General features: G+C 43.0%; 1 protein-coding gene across 3 annotated transcripts in view; it reads left to right on the top strand.

The window, feature by feature from the left end:
- Positions 1 to 21,806, top strand: part of Bcap31 (B cell receptor associated protein 31) — a 28,463-nt gene extending 6,657 nt beyond the window's left edge. For all 3 annotated transcript variants that reach the window (XM_051178295.1, XM_051178293.1, XM_051178296.1), the window contains exons 4-8: positions 1,112 to 1,259; positions 18,008 to 18,143; positions 19,020 to 19,140; positions 19,878 to 19,978; positions 21,386 to 21,806. In XM_051178295.1, coding sequence (XP_051034252.1) covers positions 1,112 to 1,259; positions 18,008 to 18,143; positions 19,020 to 19,140; positions 19,878 to 19,978; positions 21,386 to 21,424 — 545 coding nt within the window. In that variant the 3' untranslated portion in view covers positions 21,425 to 21,806. The remainder of the gene's footprint in view (positions 1 to 1,111; positions 1,260 to 18,007; positions 18,144 to 19,019; positions 19,141 to 19,877; positions 19,979 to 21,385) is intronic.
- The last annotated feature ends 1,294 nt before the right edge of the window (positions 21,807 to 23,100 follow it).

Genomic DNA, 23,100 nt, shown 5'->3' with positions numbered 1-23,100 from the left:
AGGTGTGTGCCACCAAGCCAAGCTAAAATTCCTTTTTGAGGTAAGTGGTGGGGGAGATTAGTAGATATACTGAAGTTCCATTTCTGCATTATAGACCAAAGATTCTGAGGACGTATATTATTAAAAACCAGAGAATTGTACATCTGACAGTGGCTCTTATGGGGACACAGGTTGTTCACTCGCTCAACAGTATAGCTTTTGCTATGTACCCTATGCTAAACTCTTGGGGATATAGAGGAGAAAGCTTTTGCTTTTAGTTTGTATTCTGCTATGAGGAAGATGGGCAAGAAACACAGATTGAAGATAATTTCAGTGACAGATGTATATATGAAGATAACGTAGGGTGATAATGACCAATTGACATTAAATCTGATTGCTATGTACACATGTAGAAACCCTGCTATAGGTGATTGTATTAAGAGATTTCTTCTTTTTACAATTTTGCTGTTTGAATTTGTGATAGACATGAATTCCTCTTTAAAAAAACTTTTAATTACAGTTTATTGGTGGTACAGGAGACATGCATGCCACAATGTGTGTGTGGAGGTCAGAGGGCAACTAGCAAAAGTCAGTTCTGTCCTTCTACCATATGGGTCCTAGGGATTGAATTCAAGTGGCAAGTATCTTAAACCACAGAGTCATCTCCTCAGCCCATGAAGTTCTTTTTATTTATGTAAAACATAAATAAATAAATAAATAAATAAATAAATAAAACGCTGTGGCCCATGGCTCCTGACTGTGGCCCATGGCTCCTGAACAAGTCTTGTGAGATTTCTGCTGAAAGGATCCCTGACTTAACTGATAAGTGGCAGTCTAACTTGAAAGAAAAATGACAAACTGAGGTTGGGAGTATCATGGGAAAGGGAATCTGTCTCCATTGCCAGCAATACCTCAACCTTGAATAGTATCTTGAAGTGTAATACAAGCTCATGATCTAACTAGAATAGGGTGGGCTTTGGTTTATAAAATGTTAAGAGGAGAAAGTCTAAGGTTAGGAACTTTTGATAAAGTCTCCCACAAAGGTTGTGTGTAGAATTAGCACTTGAATTTGAAGGAAAGGAGTCTTGCTACCTGTTTTCCTTGTTAAATGCCCATCTCTGCTCTACTGTAGATGCTGTACGTGAGATCCGAAAATATGATGATGTAACAGAAAAGGTGAACCTTCAGAACAATCCAGGTGCCATGGAGCACTTCCACATGAAGCTTTTCCGTGCTCAGAGGAATCTCTATATTGCTGGCTTTTCCTTGCTGCTGTCCTTGTGAGTAGGGAGGGACCAGGAGCTTGTGGAGGAAGCCATGGGCTAACTAAGAATATAGAGATGTGAAGTTTGGTCTTTTCCTGTGGCTTTAGCTCCTCAGTGTGTGCCCTAGGCCTAAAGACCATGTTTGTGTTTGATAAACCTCACAATTGCCTCCTGACCTCCAGAGGCAGTTGGGAGATTGGGAGGGGGTGGAGCTAATTCCAGAAGACCTTATTTTTGGGGGGTGGGGGTTGAGACAGGATTTCTCTGTGTAACTTCAGCTGTCTTGGAATTCATTTTGTAGACCAGGTTGGCTTCAAATTCACAGAGATTCACCTGCCTCTGCCTCTGCCTCCCAAGTTCTGGGATTAAAAACTTATGCTACCACTGCCCAGTTTTGTTTTGTTTTGTTTTGTTTTTGAGACAAAGTGTGTATCACTGACTGTCCTGGAGCTCAACTATGTAAACAAGGCTGACCTTACTACCTGCCTCTGCCTCCCAAGTAATGGCATTAAAGTTGTGTGCTATCATGCCTAGCAGAAGACCCTGTATTACCACATTTTGTGGTAGGTAGGATGTATTACCATCTTGTGCTGTTTGCTTGTAGACTGAAGTAAGTGGCAAAACTTTCCCTCTGGTAAAGGACTAACTGGTTTGGGGTCTTTTATATATGGGGTACTGAGTTGGATGGAGGAGGGAGAAGTTAACATTAATGGGTTAAGACTGACCCTGTCCTTGGGTCTTTCCCTAGTGTGATCTGTGGTGTCTTGAGTATTTCTGGTCATTTCTTACAAAGCTAAAAGCCTCGACCAAGACTGCACTGCAAGAGTGTCTAATTGGGTAAGATTAGACGAGTTGAAAATGCTTATTAGCGTTTGGAGTCCTGTTTTCTGCCCGTGGTTTTATCTGTGGGCTTTAATCTAAGGACCTAGCAGAGAAGTAGACAGACATGCTCAGTCTAGGGTAGGTGAAAAAGGTATTAAAGGGCATTAATAATAGGTTGGGAATATACTTCAGTAGTAAAGGATTTATCTGGTATGTGCAAGATCCTGGGTTTTATCCTAAGCATTGTTCAAACAGAATAAAACCAAATATAAAATGTTGGTTGCTCTGTTGTTTGGGGACAAATGTTTTAGTCTATTTGTTCTGTGGTAATAAATTCATTTCTCACTATTGTAGAGGCTGGGACATCCAAAGTTAATGCATGGATAGGCTTGGTGTCTGTCTAGCGAGGGCTGCTTTCTGCTTCTGAAATGGTACCTTGATGCTGCATTTGTATTCTCTAGAGGGGAGGAACACTATTCTCACATGCAAACAGCATAAAAAGTCCAAGCAAGTTTCCTGTGGACCTTTATAAGACACTAATCTGTTTATGAGAGCAGAGCCTTCAAAGCTTAACAATTTCCCAAGGGGCCCTACTCTACCTCTTAGTATCATCACAATGGAGATTAAAGCTAAACATATGCATTTGGGGAGCCATTCAGACAGTGCTACCATGTGAGTGTGTAGATTCTCATACTAGGTTTGGAGATTGTCATTTCTACACTACTTTAGACTCAAGATTTTATGTTTAAGGTATTTTTACCCTCTTAATCACCTGGCAAGTTGTGCTTTAGTAGGCATTAGTACCTGTCCAGATTTTAGTTTTCCAGAAAACAAACAGTCAGATGATCTTGGATTTTCTCAATCCAAGTTGAGGATAGTCAAATACGGAGGCAAGTAAGGGTGTGTGTGTGTGTGTCTATCTCTCTCTCTATGTGTATGTGTCTGTGTCTACTTACCTTTTGCATCTCTTTAGTATTTTAGTATGCTGAGTCATCACTGTATATTTATACAACCTAGGACTCTACACATACAAAGCACATTATGCTCTATTACTACCTTCACTTTCAGCTCTAAGACATTGTTTATGTAAATAAGTGTTAAATATTTTTGTGCTACCAGGGCTTGAACCCAGGGCCGCTTGCATATTAGGCACATATTCTGCTACTGAACCATAGCCTTTGCTTTACTTAAATTTTTTTTAAATATTTTTATGTATATAAATATTTTATGTATATAAATGTTTTGCCTGCATACATGCATGTGCATCACATGTGTGCTTATTAGATCCTCTGGTATTGGGTGGGGTGTAGATGGTTGTGAGATACTGTATAGGTGCTTGGAATTATATCCATGTCCTCTGCAAAAGTAATAAGTACTCGTTACCACTGAGGCATCTCTCCAGACCCCTTTGCTTTAAGATTTGTAATGGGGTATCATCAAGTTGCCCAGGCTGGTTTTCAAATTTACCATTCCTCTGCTTCAGCCTCCTGAGTAGCTGGGATTATTAAATATATGTTAGCCTACTTGGCTTAAAGTAGTATGTTTGATCATTTTTAAGCTTAGCATTTTCAAATTTAAGAAAGTCAGGAAATGAGAATGCTGGGAGAAGGTCACACATACCCTAGATATGTAGAGTTTTTTTTTTTTTTTTAATACAGTGGGGATGAGGCTACAGAGTGTAGCTCAGTGGCAGAGTGCCTACTGTATGTAAGGCCCTAGGTGATATACCTAATGTGTGCACACACATACACATACATATACACACAGAGTAAGGAGGGTGAAAACCTGTTGTTCTGCATTGGGAAAGCAGGTTTTGTTTTGATAGTGAAACAGTCCTGGCTGTGTTGGAACTCGCTCTGTAGACCAGGCTGGCCTTGAACTCACAGATCCACCAGCCTCTGCCTCCCAAGTGCTGGGATTAAAGGGTGAGTACCACATTGCTCAGCAGAAAGCAGGCTTTTATATGTGCTTATTAAGTAAGTTGGAGGACAGATTGAAACCCCCAGGATATAAGGCTCTACCAGAATGCCAAGCTTTTCCAAACAATTAATTTCGCTTAGACCTGATGAGATTTTATTCAGAAACTGTAAGATTAACTAGAAAATGGAATTGCTAGTGATCTTTAAGGAACTACAGAATAAGATAAATGTTGGAAGGCAACAAACATGCTTGCTTCCCTGTTACCAAGTAGAGAGTGTGGATGGTGAAATAACTAGAATGGGAAGATTTAAGTTAGACCTGAAGTCATGCTCTAGAGAGGTGTTTGTGTGCTTTTGAGAAAGGGGATTTGGATTACTAGAGAGTTCTGTAAGTCTTATCCCTCCCTTCTATAGGTCAAATAAAAGATTCTTTTTTTTAATATTTATTATGTATACAGTGTTCTGGCATAGAGATGGTTGTGAGCCACCATGCAGTTGCTGTGAATTGAACTCAGGACCTCAGGAAGAGCAGCCAGTCCTCTTAACCACTGAGCCATCTCTCTGGTCCCAAATTCTCAGTAGTGTTTGCCAGGATGTATTGTTGGAGATTTGATCATGTTTATTGCTCTGGGACCACCACCAATGGAGCCAACCTGGGTTTGGAAGGTAAAATCCACATTCAGGTGACTGGAGTGGAACATCCAGATCTCTGGAGGAGAAAGAAGCACACAGAAAAGGAAGAAGCATGACCAAGGGGTTGCACTCACTTAGATGAAGGAAGTAGATAGATCACTCTGGATTTTTCTTAATATTTATTCCTGAGTTTTGTTTTCAGTAAATGGTAAAATATTCTAATACTGAAAATTCTCAGTGACCCAGTGCGAAGTGTGGGCAGACTGTTGGCCTAATCAGTGTACTTAGCTGTAGTCCTAATTCTCTTAAGTTGCTACTATACAGATAAGTACAGTTAGATAGAGGCCTCATGAGGCTTTCTGTCCGCCATTCTATGCAGATGAGGTTGTGGTGAGCAGATATGGCAAGAAGTAGCAAGTGAATGACCTTTCAGAATCCCAGTTGTCTAGATGGCCTCATTAATTGGACTGGCTAGAATTTGAGACTTGAATTTTTAACGGGAAGACATTCATAAATGGGGAAGTAAGGTTCATCAAAGGCAAGGAAGACTGAGTTAAACAGGAACATGAAGACTTGGGGAATGGGAGTTTGTTAAAACTTAGTTGAATTAGTGGCAAAAGCTCATTGGCAGAAAAGGAACCTGTGGTTTAGTTCAGTGCTCAGCATTAAAAACAAAACAAAAATGTCCTGGGTTGTAGCGGGCATCAGTGGTGATAACACCTTTAGTGTCAGCATTTAGGAGGCAGAGGTAGGCAGATCTCTTCGTTCCAGACCAGCCTGGTTCCAGGACAGCCATGACAGTTACACACAGAAACCTTGTCTCAAAAAAAAAAAAAAAAAAAAAAAAAACCAAAACAAAAACAAAACAAAAAAACCCCAAACAAACAAAAAACCAAAAAGTGTTGAGCCGAGCAGTGAAAAGCAAAAGGTTTGATTCCCAACACCCACATGGTGGCTTCACATGATCCATAACCAATTCCAGGGACTCTGACACCTCACCCCATCTCTATCACCAAAATAGGATCTTACTGTGTAGCTCTGGCTGTCCTGGAACTTGTGTATAGACCAGACTGGCTTTAACAGAGTACACAGGGATCAGATCAAATGCTGGGATTAAAAGTATGAGCCACTACACCTGACTTTATTTACTTACCCATCTATTTATTTGTTTACGTTTATTATACATAAACATATTATACATTTGTATATTATACATATTCATCTGTATGCAAGTGCTAAGAATTGAACCCAGGTCTTTTTGGAAGAACAGGCAGTACTCTTAGTTTTTTTGAAACAGGGTTTCTCTGTGGCTTTGCAGGCTATCCCGCAGCTACCTCTGTAGACCAGTCTGGCCTCGAACTCACAGAGATCACCTGCCTCTGCCTCCCGAGTGCTGGATTAAAGGCATGCACCACGACGCCTGGCTAGGCAGTACTCTAAACTGCTGGGCCAACCACTGAGCCATCACTCCACCCTGATGCCTTTTTTTAACCTCTGTGAGCACCATTCGTGCATGTGGTACACATACATATAAACAGGCAAAACTCTCATAAATAAAATAAACTTTAAATAATGAAAGGGAAAGGTACGTAAAAATAAAAAATTGTCTTTATGTGGTTATGAATATAACTTGCAATACAGGCTATTGCTCTGGGTAAGGTCACAGAAACTCACAGAGATCCACCTGCCTCTGCCTTCCGAGTGCTGGGATTAAACACATGTGCCATCAATGCCTGGCAACTTGAAATTATTTTGGAAAAATTTATTATGTATACAGTGTTCTGCCTGAATGTATGCCTCTAGGCCAGAAGAGGGCACCAGAACTCAGTACCGAGTCATCATGTGGGTGCTGGGAATTTAACTCAGGACCTCTGGAAGTGCATCCAGTACTTTTAACCTCTGAGCTTTCTCTCCAGTTCCGATTCTTCTTTCTTTCTTTCTTTCTTTCTTTCTTTCTTTCTTTCTTTCTTTCTTTCTTTCTATTTTTGACACAGGGTTTTTCTGTAACAGCCTTGGCTGTCATGGGACTCACTTTGTAGACCAGGCTGGTCTCGATTTCACAGAGATCCACCTGCCTCTGCCTCCTGAGTGCTGTGATTAAAGGAATGCTCTACCATTGATTTTATTTAATAACACAGTATAAAACTTTTGATTAATAGTATAAATGTAAACTCATTGGATGGTTGCATAAAAATATTGTAGTTATTCAATAAGGTTCTTTGTTTACATTTAAAAGTTTTTGTTAAAACCAAGACACAAAGAAAATCAGTCCAGATCTGTGTAAGGCCAGAATCATCAGAATTGCCACTTTCCATCTCTACATCTTGTACCACTGCAAGATCTCCAGGGCAGTAACACATGTAGAGCTGTCATCTGTGAGGACAGTACCTTTGTAAGTATTTGTTGAGAAGTATGTCCATTGTGACTTACTTTGAGTGTGTTTTATTATATATTTGCTTGTAAAACATTATACACTGAATATTCCTCCTCTTTAGTAGAAATCTTTTGGAGGTTGTGGTTAGTGTTTCAAACTTTTTTTTTTTTGGGCCGGGGATTGAACTCAGAGCCTCTTACAGACTAGATACATACATGGTCTGCCTCTGATCTATAACCTACAGTCCTATGGTTTTTTAAAAAGTAGTTATTGAGATCTATAAAAACTTCTGCTAAACGCTTCATTATGAATTTTGCAATCATAATGTACAGTTTCCTTTTCTATTTCAACTGTGTATTTCCTATAGGCAAAAGCCACATTATAATCTAATCAGAGCTCTGCTGTGTGTGATACATTGTTGAGTAAACTTTATGCATATTAATGCATGAATGCACTTTTGGGTATATAGTTCTATTTTTTCCTCGTGCTGAAGATAAAACCCAAGGACTTATGAGTTTTACATAAGTCATCTAACACTGGGAAATTTGGACCATTAGACAATATCATAATCAATGTACAAAAGTGTTTTGCGACTTGTTTCTTATCTAAATGGATTGCTTCAGATAAAAAGTAGATCTCATACAATATTCTCAGAATGATACTTGGGATAGAAAATTACCATTCAGGTATACTACTGAGTCTGCTTATGTAGTCCTAATCCTTTATCTGTTACACTGACAACTGATGTTTACCCCTCTCCCTTTGACAAGCATATAAGATAAGACAAATGGCTCATTTAACTTCTTGCTCAGATTGCTCAGGCATCCACATCCATGAGCTATGTTCCAGCTGCCTAGCTGTGCCTATAGCACCCTCCTGTGGCTCCATCTAGTCACAAGGTCGGTCTTGTGCCACATCTTGGAAAAGGATGCAACAATCCCAAGGATCTGTGTATTTACCAGTTGCTCACAATTTATTTAATGTTTTCTAGAATTTTGCTGGAAGCACATACTCCTCCATGGTCTAAAGGTCAGATTTTTATGATAGTGGCTGTAACCCTTTGCTGTCTGTCTGTCTGTCTGTCTGTCTATCTATTTGCAGATCTTGTCTCAAGTTTATTTGTAAAATTAGCGTAGGGTTCTGACCATCTGCAAATAGTGTGTAGGTGTGTCATATCAGTCTATCTGTGTTCACATCAACAGAAAACTTTTCTATGGGGCTTTCACACGGGCCTGGCACCTTTAGGAGCCTGAGCTGGAGCTGAGTCCTCTGCCTTGGTTTGAACCTTGGGCTTTGGTTGGCAGAGCCTATGACCCTTGACCATGTAGCTTCACAAGTTTGTGGTGAGCAATGAAAGCAAGATGGCTCAGTTTTCAGCTAGAGCCCTTTGGCATCTTGGGCTTAACCATTTTGGGCTTCACAAGGGCCTTGATGGCCTCTGCAGATGCATTGTTTGCCTGCATCTTCTTCAGGCCTTTCTTGTTATGTTTTTTGGCAAAGCACATGTTCATCAGGAACTTGAGGTCGACTTCCTTAAGAGATTCATATCTTTGTGATTGGGGTTTCTTGATGCCATTCCTGGGACTGGTTCTATGTGATGTGGTTCTTGGACTTGGCCATGTCTAAATGGTAATCGGTGGCTCCCAAAGCACCTGGGACTGGACAGTTTCATTTTGTTGCCCAAAGTGACTTCAACTGCGTGAACTCAAACAATCTTCCTTCCTCTCTTAACCTGAGTAGATGGGGGTGGTAAGTGTATTCCACTCAGCTGGAAGAAATTTTCTTTTTGTGTATGTGTGTGCAGTGGGGACAAGAGGAAGATAGGATCTAACTGTATTCTAGATTGCCCTTGAACTCACTGTAGTCCTCTCATGTCATCCTGCCCTAATACAGCTAGAATTTCTGTTTTTGTGTGATCTTAGCCACAGAAATGTTCCTGCCTATATACCCTATATCAATAAAACTCTAATGTTACTCAGAAACACTTAAATAATAACCATCTTTTTTATTTTCTAGTTACAGATTTTTTTTTGTTTTGTTTATTTCTTGTTTTGTTCTGTAGAGTCTGTCCTGGAACTTGCTCTGTAGACCAGGCTGGCCTTGAACTCACAGAGATCCTGTCTCTGCCTCCTGAGTGCTGGGATTAAAGGCGTGTGCCCCCCACCACCTGGCTAGTTACAGAATTATTATACTTGGTCACAAACAGGTATAAACAAGAGTCTTAATTCCTTCAAACTATAGAAGAAATGTCAAACTGAGAGGGTGGGAAGATAATTTAGTGCATTAAAAATCCATTTTTAACCACAAGGGTCCAGAGTTCAGATCTTTAGCAATTATGTTTTTTTTTTAAAAAAGCCTATAATTCCAGTGTTATGATTAAGTAGACACAGGAGGATCTTTGGGGCTTGCTGGCTGCCAGCCTACCACCAGGTTCATTGAGAGACACTGTTTTTAAAGGGAGACATGATAGAGTGATAGAGCAGGACATTAGATGTCCTCCCTTGGCCTTTACTGGCATGCATGGGCATAATCACAGACTGAGGTGGGGAGGATGTGAGGATGAGAATATGAATATTGGAAGGAAAAGCAAACCCAGAAATTTCAGGCTGGGGATATGTTTTATGCATGACCCTTGATACTGTTTTATTTTGTTTTTCAATACAGGGTTTCTCTGTATAACAGTCCTGGCTTTCCTGGAACTCGCTCTGTAGACCAGGCTGGCCACAAACGCAGAGATCTACTTTCCTCTACTGAGTGCTGGAATTAAAAGCATGTGCCAAGCACCACAACCTGGCAACAATATTTAAAGAAAAAAAAACACAAATAATTAGAGAAATGCCAAGTTCACTTGTGATCTTATCCCAAGGCATAGCTACAATTAATACTAGGGATATTTCTGAACTTTGAATTAATTATTTTTTTTGAGCAAGGGTCTTGCACAGGCTAGCTTCAGACTGCTAATAGTCTTCCTACTTTCTTTTAGAAGTACGTTCTTGCTGGGTGGTAGTGTACATGCCTTTAATCCGAGCATTCAGGAGGCAGAAGCAGACAGATCTCTGTGAGTTCAAGGCCAGACTGGGTCTACAGAGTGAGTTTCAGGACAGCCAGGGCTACAAGAGGGAACCCTGTCTCAAAAAAACAAAACAAAGAAATACAAAAAAAAAAAAAAAACCCAAAAAAACACACAAAAACCAAAAAGAAGTATGTTCTTGACTTCGTCAAACAATACTGTTGGTTGGCTCTAATAGTAAGTTAATAGGTTAATACTCTTTATAGCTTTGTTCTATGTGTCCTCTTGTATATAAGCCCTTCCAAACTTAGGTACTTTTATTTTTAAAGAGATGATATCTTCCAGGTGATAGTGGCACACGCCTTTAATCCCAGCACTCAGGAGGCAGAGACAGGCAGATCTCTGAGTTCAAGGCCAACCTGGTCTACAGACTGAGTTCCAGGACAGCCAGGGTTACATAGAGAAACCTTGCCTCAAGAAACAAACAAAGAGAGATCTATGTAGCACTCAGAGATTCATGTGCTTCTGACTCCTGAGTGCTGTACTTAAACGTATATATCATCATTTTGCCTTTTTTTGTTGTTGTTTTTGAGATTGAGCCTCTTCACCATTATGCCTGGCTCTTTAATTTTTCTGTTTTTGTTTTTCAAATATGGCTCTCTGCTTCTTTGGACTGGGCCTAGCATGGGTCTTTCTTTTTCTGTTTTTTTTTTTTTTTTTAACTTCTGTTTATCGTTTGTTTTGTCAGCATAAAGAAACACCTTTTTAAAAACTTTTTTATTCACTTTACATACCAACCACAGTTCCCCCCCCCCCAATCCTCCTGCTCTACCCCACCTCCCAGCAAAAACCCCATGTCTGGCTCTGACACACTTTTTTAATATATGATTTGCACACGCGCATGTGTGTGTGCATGTGGATATGACTATGTGAATATGGAGGCTAGTGTCAGTATCTTCCTCTGTTGCTTTCCATCTTTCTTTTGAGAATGAGTCTCTTTACTGAATCTGGAACTCACTTTTTCAGCTACTCTGGCTGTCCAGAGAGCTCTAGGAATTTGCCTTTACTCTTACCCTGACTCTGCACTGGGATTACATATGTGCTGGGGATTGAAACTTAGGTCCTCATTCTTGCAAGCACTTTGAACATTGAGCCATCTCCCAAACTCCTCTTACTTATTTCTAATGGATGATAGCTATATATGTTTATTCCTGTATGGACTATCAAGAGTAATGTCTGTTTATTTATTGTGTAAATTTGATTGTGTAATGAGATTTTGTGAGGCTTTTAGTAAACCATGGAACATTAAATTGCTGGGTTGCTCTACAGAAAGTCAAATAAGGTAGCAGAGTAGGAGATAGCACACCAAGTTACCCTTAGTGTATCGTGTTTGAATCAGGACATTGATGCCCGTATTCTATGGGAGCATAGCTGGACAGCAGATCCTTCACATTGTCAGGTTATCTGTGTTTGCAAGGGCAGTAGAATGGGCATTAGAGGACATGGGGCTTGTGTACCCATACCCACGCTTCTTTTCCAGCAGCTATGTTGCTTTAAATAAGCAGCCTTCCTCTCTCAACCCCAATCTTCACATTTATTAAACAAGGGCTTATCTAGGACATTGACCAGCCACATGATGGCCTCTGTGGTGTGGAGGTGGGGGGGTGGGTATGTGTCTGAGTCTAGTGTATTTTGTTCAGTTCTAGCTGAAACCAGGAGGGACTGTAACAATCCTTTTAAATTAAGTGAGCCTTTGTAAATAGAGGGCACTCAGCAGAGACTGCCATACATAGAACCCAAAAGTCATTCTAGACTTGGTGCAGATACCAGATTCCTTGCAGTGATGACATTTGTTAGGAATGGATGAGTGAGTTTAACTCACAACCAGTTGCAGATCACACAGTAGTATGCTCTTTCTCCTGGTTTTTGATAGGCAGGTGTTGGCATAGTCTGTGAACTAAACTCTACTTCCCTGTTTGTGTTAGTCTTTCTGTAAGAAGTTAGTAACTGTAATATCTCACTACCTTTAATATATCTGAAGATCAAGAAGTAAAATGGTAGCATGTGTTTATTAGAGGAATATAAGGCTTTTTGTAGTGCTAGAAAGTGAACTCAGGGTCTTTTGCATAGTAAATAAGCTCTTCTCAACTGCTTTAACCTTCGTCTCACCCAAATAAGACTTTAAATGGGCAAAAGTAGGGAAATAAGCTCTCTAAAATGTTGTATGACCACTTGGTGTATGTATATGTGGGGATTTGTGTGGATGTGGAAGCTAGAGGAGGAGGACATCATGTGTCTGGCTCTGTCACTTTCCACATTATTTTCCCTTGAGATAGATCTCCCGATAGCCTGAAATGAGGCTAGATTCAGTGGCAGTGGCAAGTAAGTTCCCAAAATCCTCCTGTCTGAGTTCCCCACAGTACTAGGATTATAGGTGCATGTAGTCATGATCTACTTTTTATTTGAGGGCTAGTGTTGTAGAATATTATTTTATGATATGTCACATTTGATTATGCTCTAGAACATTTAATGATGCAAAAAATGTGTTGCTTTTGTTGATGCTGCATTTGTTTAACTCTGTGAAGCTGTGATTCTTTGCCTGTTTAAAACACCTGATGGTCTAATAAAGCACTGAATGCCCAATGTCGAGGCAGAAGAAAGACTAGGTGGGGCTGGCTGTCAGAATAAATAGAAATTTGGGAAGAAAAGGAGCAAGAGACTAAGGAGAGGAGGGCATCAGGGACCAGCCACCCAGCTAGCTATGGAGAAAGAGTGAAAGTAAGATATACAGAAGTAGAGAAATATAAAAGCCCAGAGGCAAAGGAAGTCAGGTTAATTTAAGAAAACCTGGCAAGAAATAAGCCAACCTAAGGTTAGACATTTATAAGTAATAATAAGACTCTGTGTGTGTGTGTGTGTGTGTGTGTGTGTCTGTCTGTCTGTCTGTGTGTGTATGGTTTATTTGGGGGCTGGGTGGTGGACCCCCAAAAAGAGAAAAAGGGTAAAAAAAAAAAAAAGCCAGGTGGCACACACCTTTAATCCCAGCACTTGGGAGACCGAGGCAGGCAGGTGGATCTCTGTGAATCTCTGTGAGTTTAAGGCCAGCTTGGTCTACAGAGCAAGTTCCAGGACAGACTGTAGAGAAACACTGTCTTGAAAAAGAAAAAACAAGAAAGAAAAGGCTACCATGAATTGTACAATTTTAATGGAAAACACACATAATTGCCATTGCCACCATGTTAAGTCTAAAAACATGCGATACTGTAAACAAACTTTCATATTCTTCTGTAATAGCCTCCAGAATTTTCTTTAAATCGGAAACAGTACGTATGACACAGCCTATGGGTCCCTTTTTTTCTGACATGTCACCTTCGGCATGGAGAATTGACATAGATCCTTGATACTGTGATCCCAGTAGTCTTTGCTTTACCCTCTATCATAACTCAGCCATATGGTTCTCCTTGGAGAGTCTTGAGTTATTGCCTCTGTTTTTGAGCATGGCTGCCTTGACCCTCTGTCTCTTCCTTATTTTCATGACTGCTGGTGCTTGAGATTGAGAGGGCTGAAGCAATGGAAACTCTGTTATTACCTTGCTTCACCTGAAGTCTTGTGTGAGTATTTATCTCCTGGTTGTGGTTCCTTGTCAGGGTAGCCACCTCATCTTTTCTTCCAATAGTTGAGGCATATTTACAGAGTGTCCCAAGACCATGCCACACGTTGGGATTTTTCTAGATTGTAACAGTATGAAGTCAGCAGATGGCACTGTGACACCAAGGCCCTACTTGGCCATGGAGCAGAAGCATAGAACTTGTGTATACAACTTATGTGTGCAGGGGTAGCTTCTCAGCTGAAGCTGTTCTGGGACACACCATGGGACCTTTCAATTGGGATTTGCTCCTTCTCCCACTCCCTGTTCATGTTTTTCTCCTTCTGTTTGCTCACTGGGGTAGATAGGTGAAAAGTACCTGGGAGCCATGTCTCTCTATTTGATGTTGGGACTGTTTCTCTAGAGGCCAGAGAGAGATTCTCTTTCTCTTGCCTTCTCTTGTTTACTCAGCATTTTATAAAAGCATGATAGCCCTGCTTAGCATCCAAGAATATTTTACCAGGAATGCCAAGTTGAGTTCAGGTGTTTGTCTGCCAAGGACACATCTGTATTCTGTTAAATTCTGATCTCTGTGTTTGGATTCAGTTAATCTGAACCCTGAGCTGTTGTCAATGACTACTCTAGACCTTTAGGAGTTTTCTTTAGCTCTTTGGTTTTCACCTATGCTTTTTTTTTAAGTGAAGGGGTATGAATGGTTAATCTGAGTAACACTCTTCAGAAGATGAAACAAAGCAATGCACGATAGATAGCAGGAGTAGAGGCCATGAAGTAGTCATTTCTGATTTTTGTAGACTTACGTGTTTTGGGGTCAGAGTATGGCAATTCTGAAGCTTGTCTGTGTTCACCATATGCCGCACTCAGCTCTAGGGGCCTAGAAAATGCCATAGAGAACAATGTTGACAGTGCCTGAGAGGTGACTAGCAAGTGGAATCTGGATGAGTAGCTCAGTGTGAGAAACAGCAGTAAAATGTTCCAGAATATAGGCTCCTAGACTGGCAAATACTGGAAAGGCTTAATCTGTCTTGCCAGACCCTAAGGTTTGGGGTGGAGACCTGAGCTTGAATGTATCCACATCTTGAGGTACTGAATTGAGTTTTCCATGTGGCTTCTCAGCTGCCACTTAGGCAAGGAGCTCAGCTTGTTTGCTGGCAGCTCCCTGCCACTTCCTTTATCTTCTTTGTTGTTAGATAGAGCAGTGAGTACTATATCACCTTGTCTTCTCCCTCTTCCCCCAGTGCCAGGCTGCCAGGTAGACATGGGTTTAGCAAGAAAAAAAGGGCAGGCTTGGACATGATAGGCAGCCTCAAACATATCCCTTTCACTGTCCCAGGAGTGAAATTATGTCACCTAATTTCTTTTTGTTGTACCTGGTCTGGGAGAGTAGAGATAGCATGTTTAGGGTCATCCTAAATGTGTTTATAGCTTGATAGGGCAACCAGATAACTGAATATCCTGAGAAAGTGAATACAAGCGCCTGGGATGCACTGGGGGGCTGCTGTGGAAGTATCAGTGGGTATCTCCCCAACAAGGAAAGCTTTTCCAAGGGAGGTGATGGTTGATTTGCCTATGAAAGGGTATGGTGGCTGATGTGTAGAACTAGGCATGTTTCAGAGATGGTGATGGCTTGGCATTACTCCCATACAGTGGCTCAACTAGAGGAGAAACTAGTCAAATCTGTCAGTTCTGAGGTGCATAGGAACTTCGTACAGATTTCAGTAGGGAGGAAGCACCAGGCACTGGTGGTGGGATCACTAAAGGATATCTTCTCTAGAGTTGATATGGAAAACTCTGGATACTGACTTGGGGTGTGGAACAGGGAGGACAGAATCCAAAACAGCAGGAACACACTTGGTAGCTCCATCTGGAGTAAGAGAAGTCCCATCTTGGCAGACTGTGTTTGGAATATTGTATAGCATCAAAAGCTGATGTTTAATAGGTAGTTGAATTATGAGTCTGGTGGCAGATAAACCCTTTAGCAGATACAGTTAGCTGGAAGAAAATCTAAAATACAGAGTAGACACCTGAGGGATAGAGTACTAGGTAGCAGACATCTTAAAAGTTACCTGTTCGTAGCAGCATATGTTACAGAGTGCATATCCTCTGAAAACTTGAGTGGTTGAAGGATGAGGCACTTAGGGGGCAAGGCCAGGGTATAAGTAGGAAGGAGAGAAGATGGGCTTAAGTGGAAATGATAAGAAAATTCATGAGAAGTTATAGGCAAGGGCATGAAATTCAATATACCAGGGAAAATGATTCACAGTTAGCCTCGGATGGATTAGAGCCATAGCTCCAACACAAGTGTATGAAGGAATTGTCAGTGTGTGTGCTTGGGGTGCACTTAGAGTATTTGCCCTTGGAGGCCAACTAGGGTGCTCTGGAAGGGAGGTGGGAAATGTCCACGACACTTGGCCAGAGGAACAAATATCAGGATCTGGTTGGCAGTATGGCTTTCTTCTTAATGGCTGAAAACCAAAGGCTGGAATTGTGAGCAGACACTGTCCAAGGTCTTATGCTTGGGTTTTATGGATGCTGGGTGGTATGCTTGGGTTTTATGGATGCTATATTCTGTGGGTATCCTGGACTATCTAAGAAGATAGTCACAAGATCTGAGAAAGGCCTAGGATAGCACTCAAGATAGCTGTTGCACACCTTTGTGCTTGTGGCAGTCATTTACCACAGCTGTTGACTCTCCCTAGCAGGCATTTGCCTGACCAGGTGGGAGTGGCAACCCTTGGGTTTACTCACTCATCTTTACTAGCAGTGTCCATGGGCCCTATCTCTACCACCAGGTGGCACACATAGCCGCCCCCACCCCCATTTCTAACTATGGGGAGGGCCCTCTTAAACTTTATAGGGGCCTGTTCAAGAACTAGGAAGCTTCTGTGCTGGAAGCTGGGACTAGTCACAGTTGCCTTTCTTTCTGGCTTCTCTGTGACTTCTGACCACTGTGAGTCAGACCCATGGCTACTCGCTGGCTGCTGGGTTGCCTGGTAGCTTTTTCTACTTTCAGGGCTTTAACCCAGTGGGGGGCAGGCTGGTGGGCAGCTCTGGGCTGAGGCAGGGAAACCTGAGCTCTAGGCCACGAGGTCTTGGCTGCTAATTTTAGAGAGCACATGTCACTGGAAATTCTCCTCTCCTGCCAGGAATCAACAGCCTGGTTCTCACTGTACCACCAGAGACACCTGGGAGCTTCTCCCCAAAGCAAGACCTACAGAGCCCCTCTATTCCACAGGTGCATTCCTAAAAAGGGTTCTGCTGGAGCCCTGCAGAGCCTGGGCTGAGGCTGAGAATAGAGTTCACCTGCTCTGTGCTTCTGGTTCCCTTGCCTGATCAGCCTGTAGGTAGGGATGACAGAATGTCAGTGCACGATGGACCAGAGAGGCCAGCGCTGGCTGCTACTGAGCAAGCACTTTTGTTGAAGTACCTGGGAACAGGCATCAGGAGTGTTTTTTTCTTCCTATTTCCCCAGGCCTCTTTGTGCACTTTGCCTGACTCCCAAGTGCTACAGCTAGACATATGGGAAAGTACTCCCCTTTCCTGGCTTCCCGAGCAGTGCCTTTCTCAAAGCTGTAGCAACTCCTACTGTCCTCATCTAGTCTTACTGTTCAGGGACCAGTGCATATCCCCACTTGCTACCTGTTTACCTTTCCACCTGCTTGAGACAGGCAACAGACACCTGTCCTGATTTTTCTTTCTCTGTCCCAAGTAGTGAAAGACAACCTCAGTTGGAGTGCTATTATATAACATACATCATGGCAGCTGGTTGTAAGATGTATTTAGGTAGGGGATTTGGAAGCAAATACTTTTTTCTACTCATGTTGGGACCTGGATGCTAAGAGAGTATGTCTCTCAGTACAGGTTTTGGAATCTAGTAGACGGGAATTGAAATTAAAGCTATGTGAATTTCTGGCTCTTTATCTTAGGTGCATTGCTTCATCCTGCTGAACCTCGGTTTTCTGTCAAATGAGGGTAGCAGTAGTAACTAACTCATAAAGTAGCTATGAGGAATTCACTTGGCATGTTTGAAGTTCCCCAATTTTTTTTATCTGACATTGTTCTCTTAGGGAGGCAAGCCTGGCCTCATAGGGAAAAATACAGTGCTGAGGCTTGTCTAGCACATCTAGGCCCTTACCTGGATAGTGCTGGTGTTTCAAGAGCTTTGCTATATAGCTAGGCCATTCCTGGGTGTACTTCTGTTTCCAATTCCTACGTGAGGTATTTCTCAGAGTCCAGTGTAGCTGTTTGGGGGAGCTGGCAGAGGCCATTTCCTGGGCCCCACTTTGTGTAGCCAGGTCCAGGCTGGAGGCAGCCTGGGCATGCAGTAGCCAAGAAGAGTTCCTGCCAGGCCCTTTGCTCTCGTGCTTCTCACTTCTCTCTTCTTTGTGTAAACAATTGCAGCCTGCTTAGACGCCTGGTAACTCTCATCTCCCAGCAGGCCACACTGCTGGCCTCCAATGAAGCCTTTAAAAAGCAGGCAGAAAGTGCCAGCGAGGCGGCCAAGAAATACATGGAGGAGAATGACCAGCTAAAGAAGGTGAGTTAACTTGAGAGGGATGCCCAGAACTACAGCGCTAGAGCCATATTTCTAAGGGTCCACAGTGGTCACTTTTAGGCTGGGACCTGTGTGATAGTGCTGTTGCCTGTCAAAGTTTTTAGTGGGGAAGTTGTGCCTGTTGGACGGATCTGGAGTGAGTCTGTTACCTTATGTTAGATTGTAGGGACACAGTAGAGGAAGAGGCCATTGTAACTATTGTACCCATGTGCTGGTTCCAGTTGCAGTCTACTCTGATAAGAATAAATCTTAGAACAGACACCCATGCTGGGATTCAACCTCTTATTCTTCAGAAGTTAGCTGTTAACTGCAACCCTTCAGTAACATGGCGCTAATGAACCCCATGGTACTCAGGAAGATGTAGAGACTAGTTTGCTGGCCTATCAGAGGTGGTGAAGTGTAAGCCAAGCTAGGAAGGAGAATGATGGTTTGGAGATTGATGGGGTGCAGTTGGATAGGAACAAATTTTGGGGTCATTGGCTTCAGTGAGCTGCAAGAGCCTGGGAAGAAAAGGAATAGGAGTGGTTAGGTTATGTGGTCAGAGAGCTCCAGGTGACAACAAGTTGAGTCTCTGGTTAGATGAATAAACTCCACAGAGACATTGACCTTTATTGGTGGGAAGGTAGGTCTAGGGGCCAGGGTAAACAGTGTGTGGCCTATGAGCTTACAGTGGGTGCCCTGCTGGCCATTCTCCTTTCCTCAGCAGCTAGACACATCCTTGTCTGTGCCTGGGAGCTTGTAGTGGCCAGTTCTGTCTTGACATTTCCAAAAGGGCAAGTAATTGCTAGAGGTAGCTTGAGAAATCACAGTTCCATGGAGTGCACTGATCTGGAGATGATTCACCTTCATTTTCCCTAGGGAGCTGCTGAGGATGGAGGAAAGTTGGATGTTGGGAGTGCTGAGGTGAAATTAGAGGAGAACAAGAGCCTGAAGAATGACTTGAAGAAGCTAAAAGATGAGCTGGCCAACACCAAGAAAAGTGAGAATTGCCCTCCTGTTACATCCAGAGGCTTCACTGCATACTGCTGTTGCCTTGTAACACTTCATGCAAACTCAAAAGTTGGGTGGAAGCAAATAGCATTCTGCACCTTCATGCCCAAATGTGACTGAGCGAGTTCGCTGCTAGAACATTTCTGTGCTTTGAGTAGGCTTTGAAAAAGCCCTAGCAGCTGTTTTGCATGCTAGTAGTACCTACTAGCGGTTTCTTGTCAAGACAGGCAGGCAGGGGAAGCCCCAAGATGCTTGGGAGCTGAAAACAAAAGCAGTGTCAGGAAAAAGAATTTGTCCAGTCTATCCTCCCTTTCTCCCTTCTCCTTCCCTTCTCCTAGGTTAACTTCAGACTCATTCTGTAGGCATTGACCACTGATACTCTGTGAGGTATCACTGTCACTAGGAGTCTTGATACTGGAATTTTGCTCACTGCTTCTCATTGCCAGCCAGTCAAAAGTTACCTCTTCTGAGAACCATTAATGTTCCTCCATTGAAGGGAGTAATAGGGGAAGTGCTCTAACTTTTTGTTCCTTCTAGCTGTTAGGTCATCCCTCCCTTTCACTTCTCGGGTGCCAGAGATAGGAAGACAGAGACAGTGACAAATACTAGAACCTTTCTGTACAACCTCTTTTGAGACAGATTCAGAGCAATTTTCCATGTTTTCAGTTGGTAGTTTTTTTTTCCCCTTACATAATTTCTTTCTATATTCATTTGTGTTGTTGCCAGAACTAGAGAAAGCTGAAAACGAGGCTCTGGCCATGCATAAGCAGTCTGAGGGCCTTACCAAGGAATATGACCGCCTGTTGGAAGAGCATGCCAAGCTGCAGGTCAGTGTTTCTCTACCTATATGTGCAGGTTAATTAGGGTCATGGTCCTGTAGCACAGTTTGGAGGGGAACTTGCTGCCTCTTCTTTAGGCCTTGCAGTCTATTGGTGTTGCTCCACTGCCCTCCCTTGCTGTCTCCTTCTCCTTTTTTTTTTTTTTTTTTGCTAATTGTGGACTTGAAACAGACTCAGCTGTTAGAACCCTTCATGCAGGAGGTGTGGCATGGTAGAACCTTTTACAAGCAGCCCATATCAATAGGTTGGCTCTCTGCTTTCAGCCCTTCCTACCTTTAATCCAGTGTCAAGCCCAAAGAGAGGGGCTTCTTAACATTCTAGGCCAGGATTTCATCAGGAGTATACATGGGAAAGCTGGGTATGCTGGCCACACCCGAAATGCCAATACTTTAAGAAGTTGAGGCTGGAGAATTGAGAATACTCAAGGTCAGTCTAGCTGCATACTGAGACCCTGCCTCAAAACAAAAACAAACAAAAACAAAAACCTTTCAATAAGTAGGGATCTTCTTCTGTCTAACTTTCCTTTGGGATTGGCAGGGAGGGTAATTGTTGTCAAAGTCTGAAGCAAGTGAGTTTTCAGGCTAATCTCACAACTCCAGGTATAGCTGGAAGCTCACGTGGTTAGGAATGTGAGTAGGAGTCAACTAAATATCCCTACATTTATTTGATTTATATCAAAGGGCCCAGCTCTACACGGAGTGCCTGGGCCCTCAGAATATACCAGGGTATCTAGGCAGGACTTGGGGGTTGGGATCCATGTGTCTATGCACATGTCCACACATGTGTATGGACACTAGAGGATAACCTTGGTATCACTCTTCAAGAGCTATTCATCTTATTGGCCTGGAACTTAGAAAATAGACTAAGCTGACTACCTATAGACATCTGCCTGATCTGTCTCCCCAGCTCTGAGATTATAAGCATGCTTTACTATACCTGGCTTTTTATGTGTTCTGGTGATTAAACGCAGGTTCTCATGCTTTTATGGCAGATACTATCTCCTGACCCCTAAGGAATGGGATGGAAAGGCCGTATAGGCTGGTGGTGTGCAGTATGTTCTAGAGGAAGTCTTGGTTCTGTTCTCACTGCAGTAAATGAGAACTGTAGTTATTTCCTCCAGCTGCCACTGCACCCCAGTGGGACTCAACTCACTGAGGTCCTGCCAGTCCTCTCCTTGCATTAGGTCCAGGGTCTTCCCTAGTGGATGGATAAGTTGACACACCTACCTTCACAAGCTTTTGGGTACTGTTGAGGGTAGGGCACCTTGCTTATTTGGGTACTTGTTATTAACAGGAAGGAGGAACCAAGTGCATGGGGGTGTAATACTAAAGGCCCAAGGGGTGGTTTTGGGTCCTGCTAATGTACTTCTTTGGGGTTTCTTTCCTCTTCTTCCAGGCCTCAGTACGTGGTCCCTCGGACAAAAAGGAGGAGTAAAGGCTTGTTTCTTCCCTGCCTGCAGCTGGCTTCCACCTGACCATGCTCACTGCTTCCTGGGAGCTTAGCCTGCCCTTCCTATGGTACTTGGGTTTATTCCCGTCTAATTCCCCAGTTTTATTCCGTAGTTCATAGATCATCATTTTGACCCCTTTACACATCCTGCCATCATACCAAAAGGGACCCGATTACTGCTCATTCAGAGTAATTTTGCCACAGTCCTGCCTGGCCAAGGCACTTTCCACTCCTACAAGTGTAGAAGGGCACTTGTGACCTGACCTGCAGTTAAGCCCCATATATTTTGCTGTGTGTCCTAAAGGAGGCTATGAGGCAGGTCAACTGTTTCATCCCTGGGGGGCAATAAAGGTTGTTATGTGACAAAGTGTTTGTGTCTGAGACTTTGGGGATAGTTCTGTTTCTCCGCTCTCAAAGCTGAATGGTGTCCAGGAAGGTTACAGAGGCCCAGTGTGGTACTCTTCCTTTCCTTGAACTTGTTCTTAGCCCCTGAAGAGCAGGTTTACACTTGCCCTCAAAGCTCTTGTTTCTCTGCTCCTGCCCTTCTTGCTCCTCTTCATCCAGGACAACTCTACATTATGACTCTTGGGGAGTGTCTGTCTTGTCAGTCTCCCTGGGAGTTGGCAACTGTCTGGGAAGCACGGTAAACCAGCAGGACTTCCTGGTGCCTTCTCTGAGTTCCTATTCATCACATTCAGGACAGATAGAATGTGGCAGGGTGCCACCAGTCACTCCCTGCCCAACCCCCCCTCCCCGAAGGTTTACAGCATGACCTCTGACTAATGCTGACTGGGAGACTAGAATGTCCTTGGCAGTGACCTAGAGCTGGCTATAGCAGTACCAGGCAGTGGAGAGGGGCTGCAAGGCAATCAAGAAGGGACTGCACAGTGCTTGGGGCTCTCTGTTGCCCACCAGCTATGAAGACTTACTGGATGGGGTTCGCCTCTCGACATTGGCTTGCTTTGCTGAAAGGTCCATGGCCTACTGCTTACTTATTTAGAGCAAGATCAACATGCAGCTAAGCTGCCCTCCAGCAGGGGACAAGAAAGGGCCTGTCCCTGATTAGGTATTTGTCACCCCTCCACCCTAACCCTACCCTCTTTTATCAGCTTTTCTGCTAGGGTGTGTGCTGTGCCTGCTGTCTGTGAAGACTAGGTGTAGGGATTGTGGGAGCAAGTTATAAGTGTCTCTTGGAATTGGAGTGACTCCTAAAGATGTTGATATTGGCTAGATGGTTGATAGATAACTATGTTCCTACTCCTGTCTGACCTGTCTGAGATTAGGCCAAGCCGCTGCCTTCTCAAGCATCCTGCCACTCTTCCCCACCCTCAGAAAAATGTCTGCTCTGTAAGGAATCCACCCCTTTCCCAGCAATCTAAAGGTGTTGTTGCACATTGGGGCAGGGGCATTCTGGTAACACCCTCTGGTTGCTATGCTAAGACATGGGACTAGTCCGCTTTTCCAGGAAGTGTTCCTGACTACTTCTGGCCTCCCTAGGCTTGCTTGTCTGGTGCTTTGCAAGGCTAAAGTCCAGATCACATGTCCTGCTTTTCTACTCTGACCTTGCCCACTACCCTCTCTGGCCCAGCTTCTGGGGCATCTTGTCCAATGGTTCACCATTCCATTTTTCCTTTTGGTCTCAGATTCTTTGGGGGGGGTCG

The sequence above is a fragment of the Phodopus roborovskii genome, unplaced genomic scaffold, assembly GCF_943737965.1.
Source record: "Phodopus roborovskii unplaced genomic scaffold, PHOROB, whole genome shotgun sequence".
Taxonomy (NCBI): Eukaryota; Metazoa; Chordata; class Mammalia; order Rodentia; family Cricetidae; genus Phodopus; species Phodopus roborovskii.
This window is presented reverse-complemented; position numbering and strand designations above follow the sequence as displayed.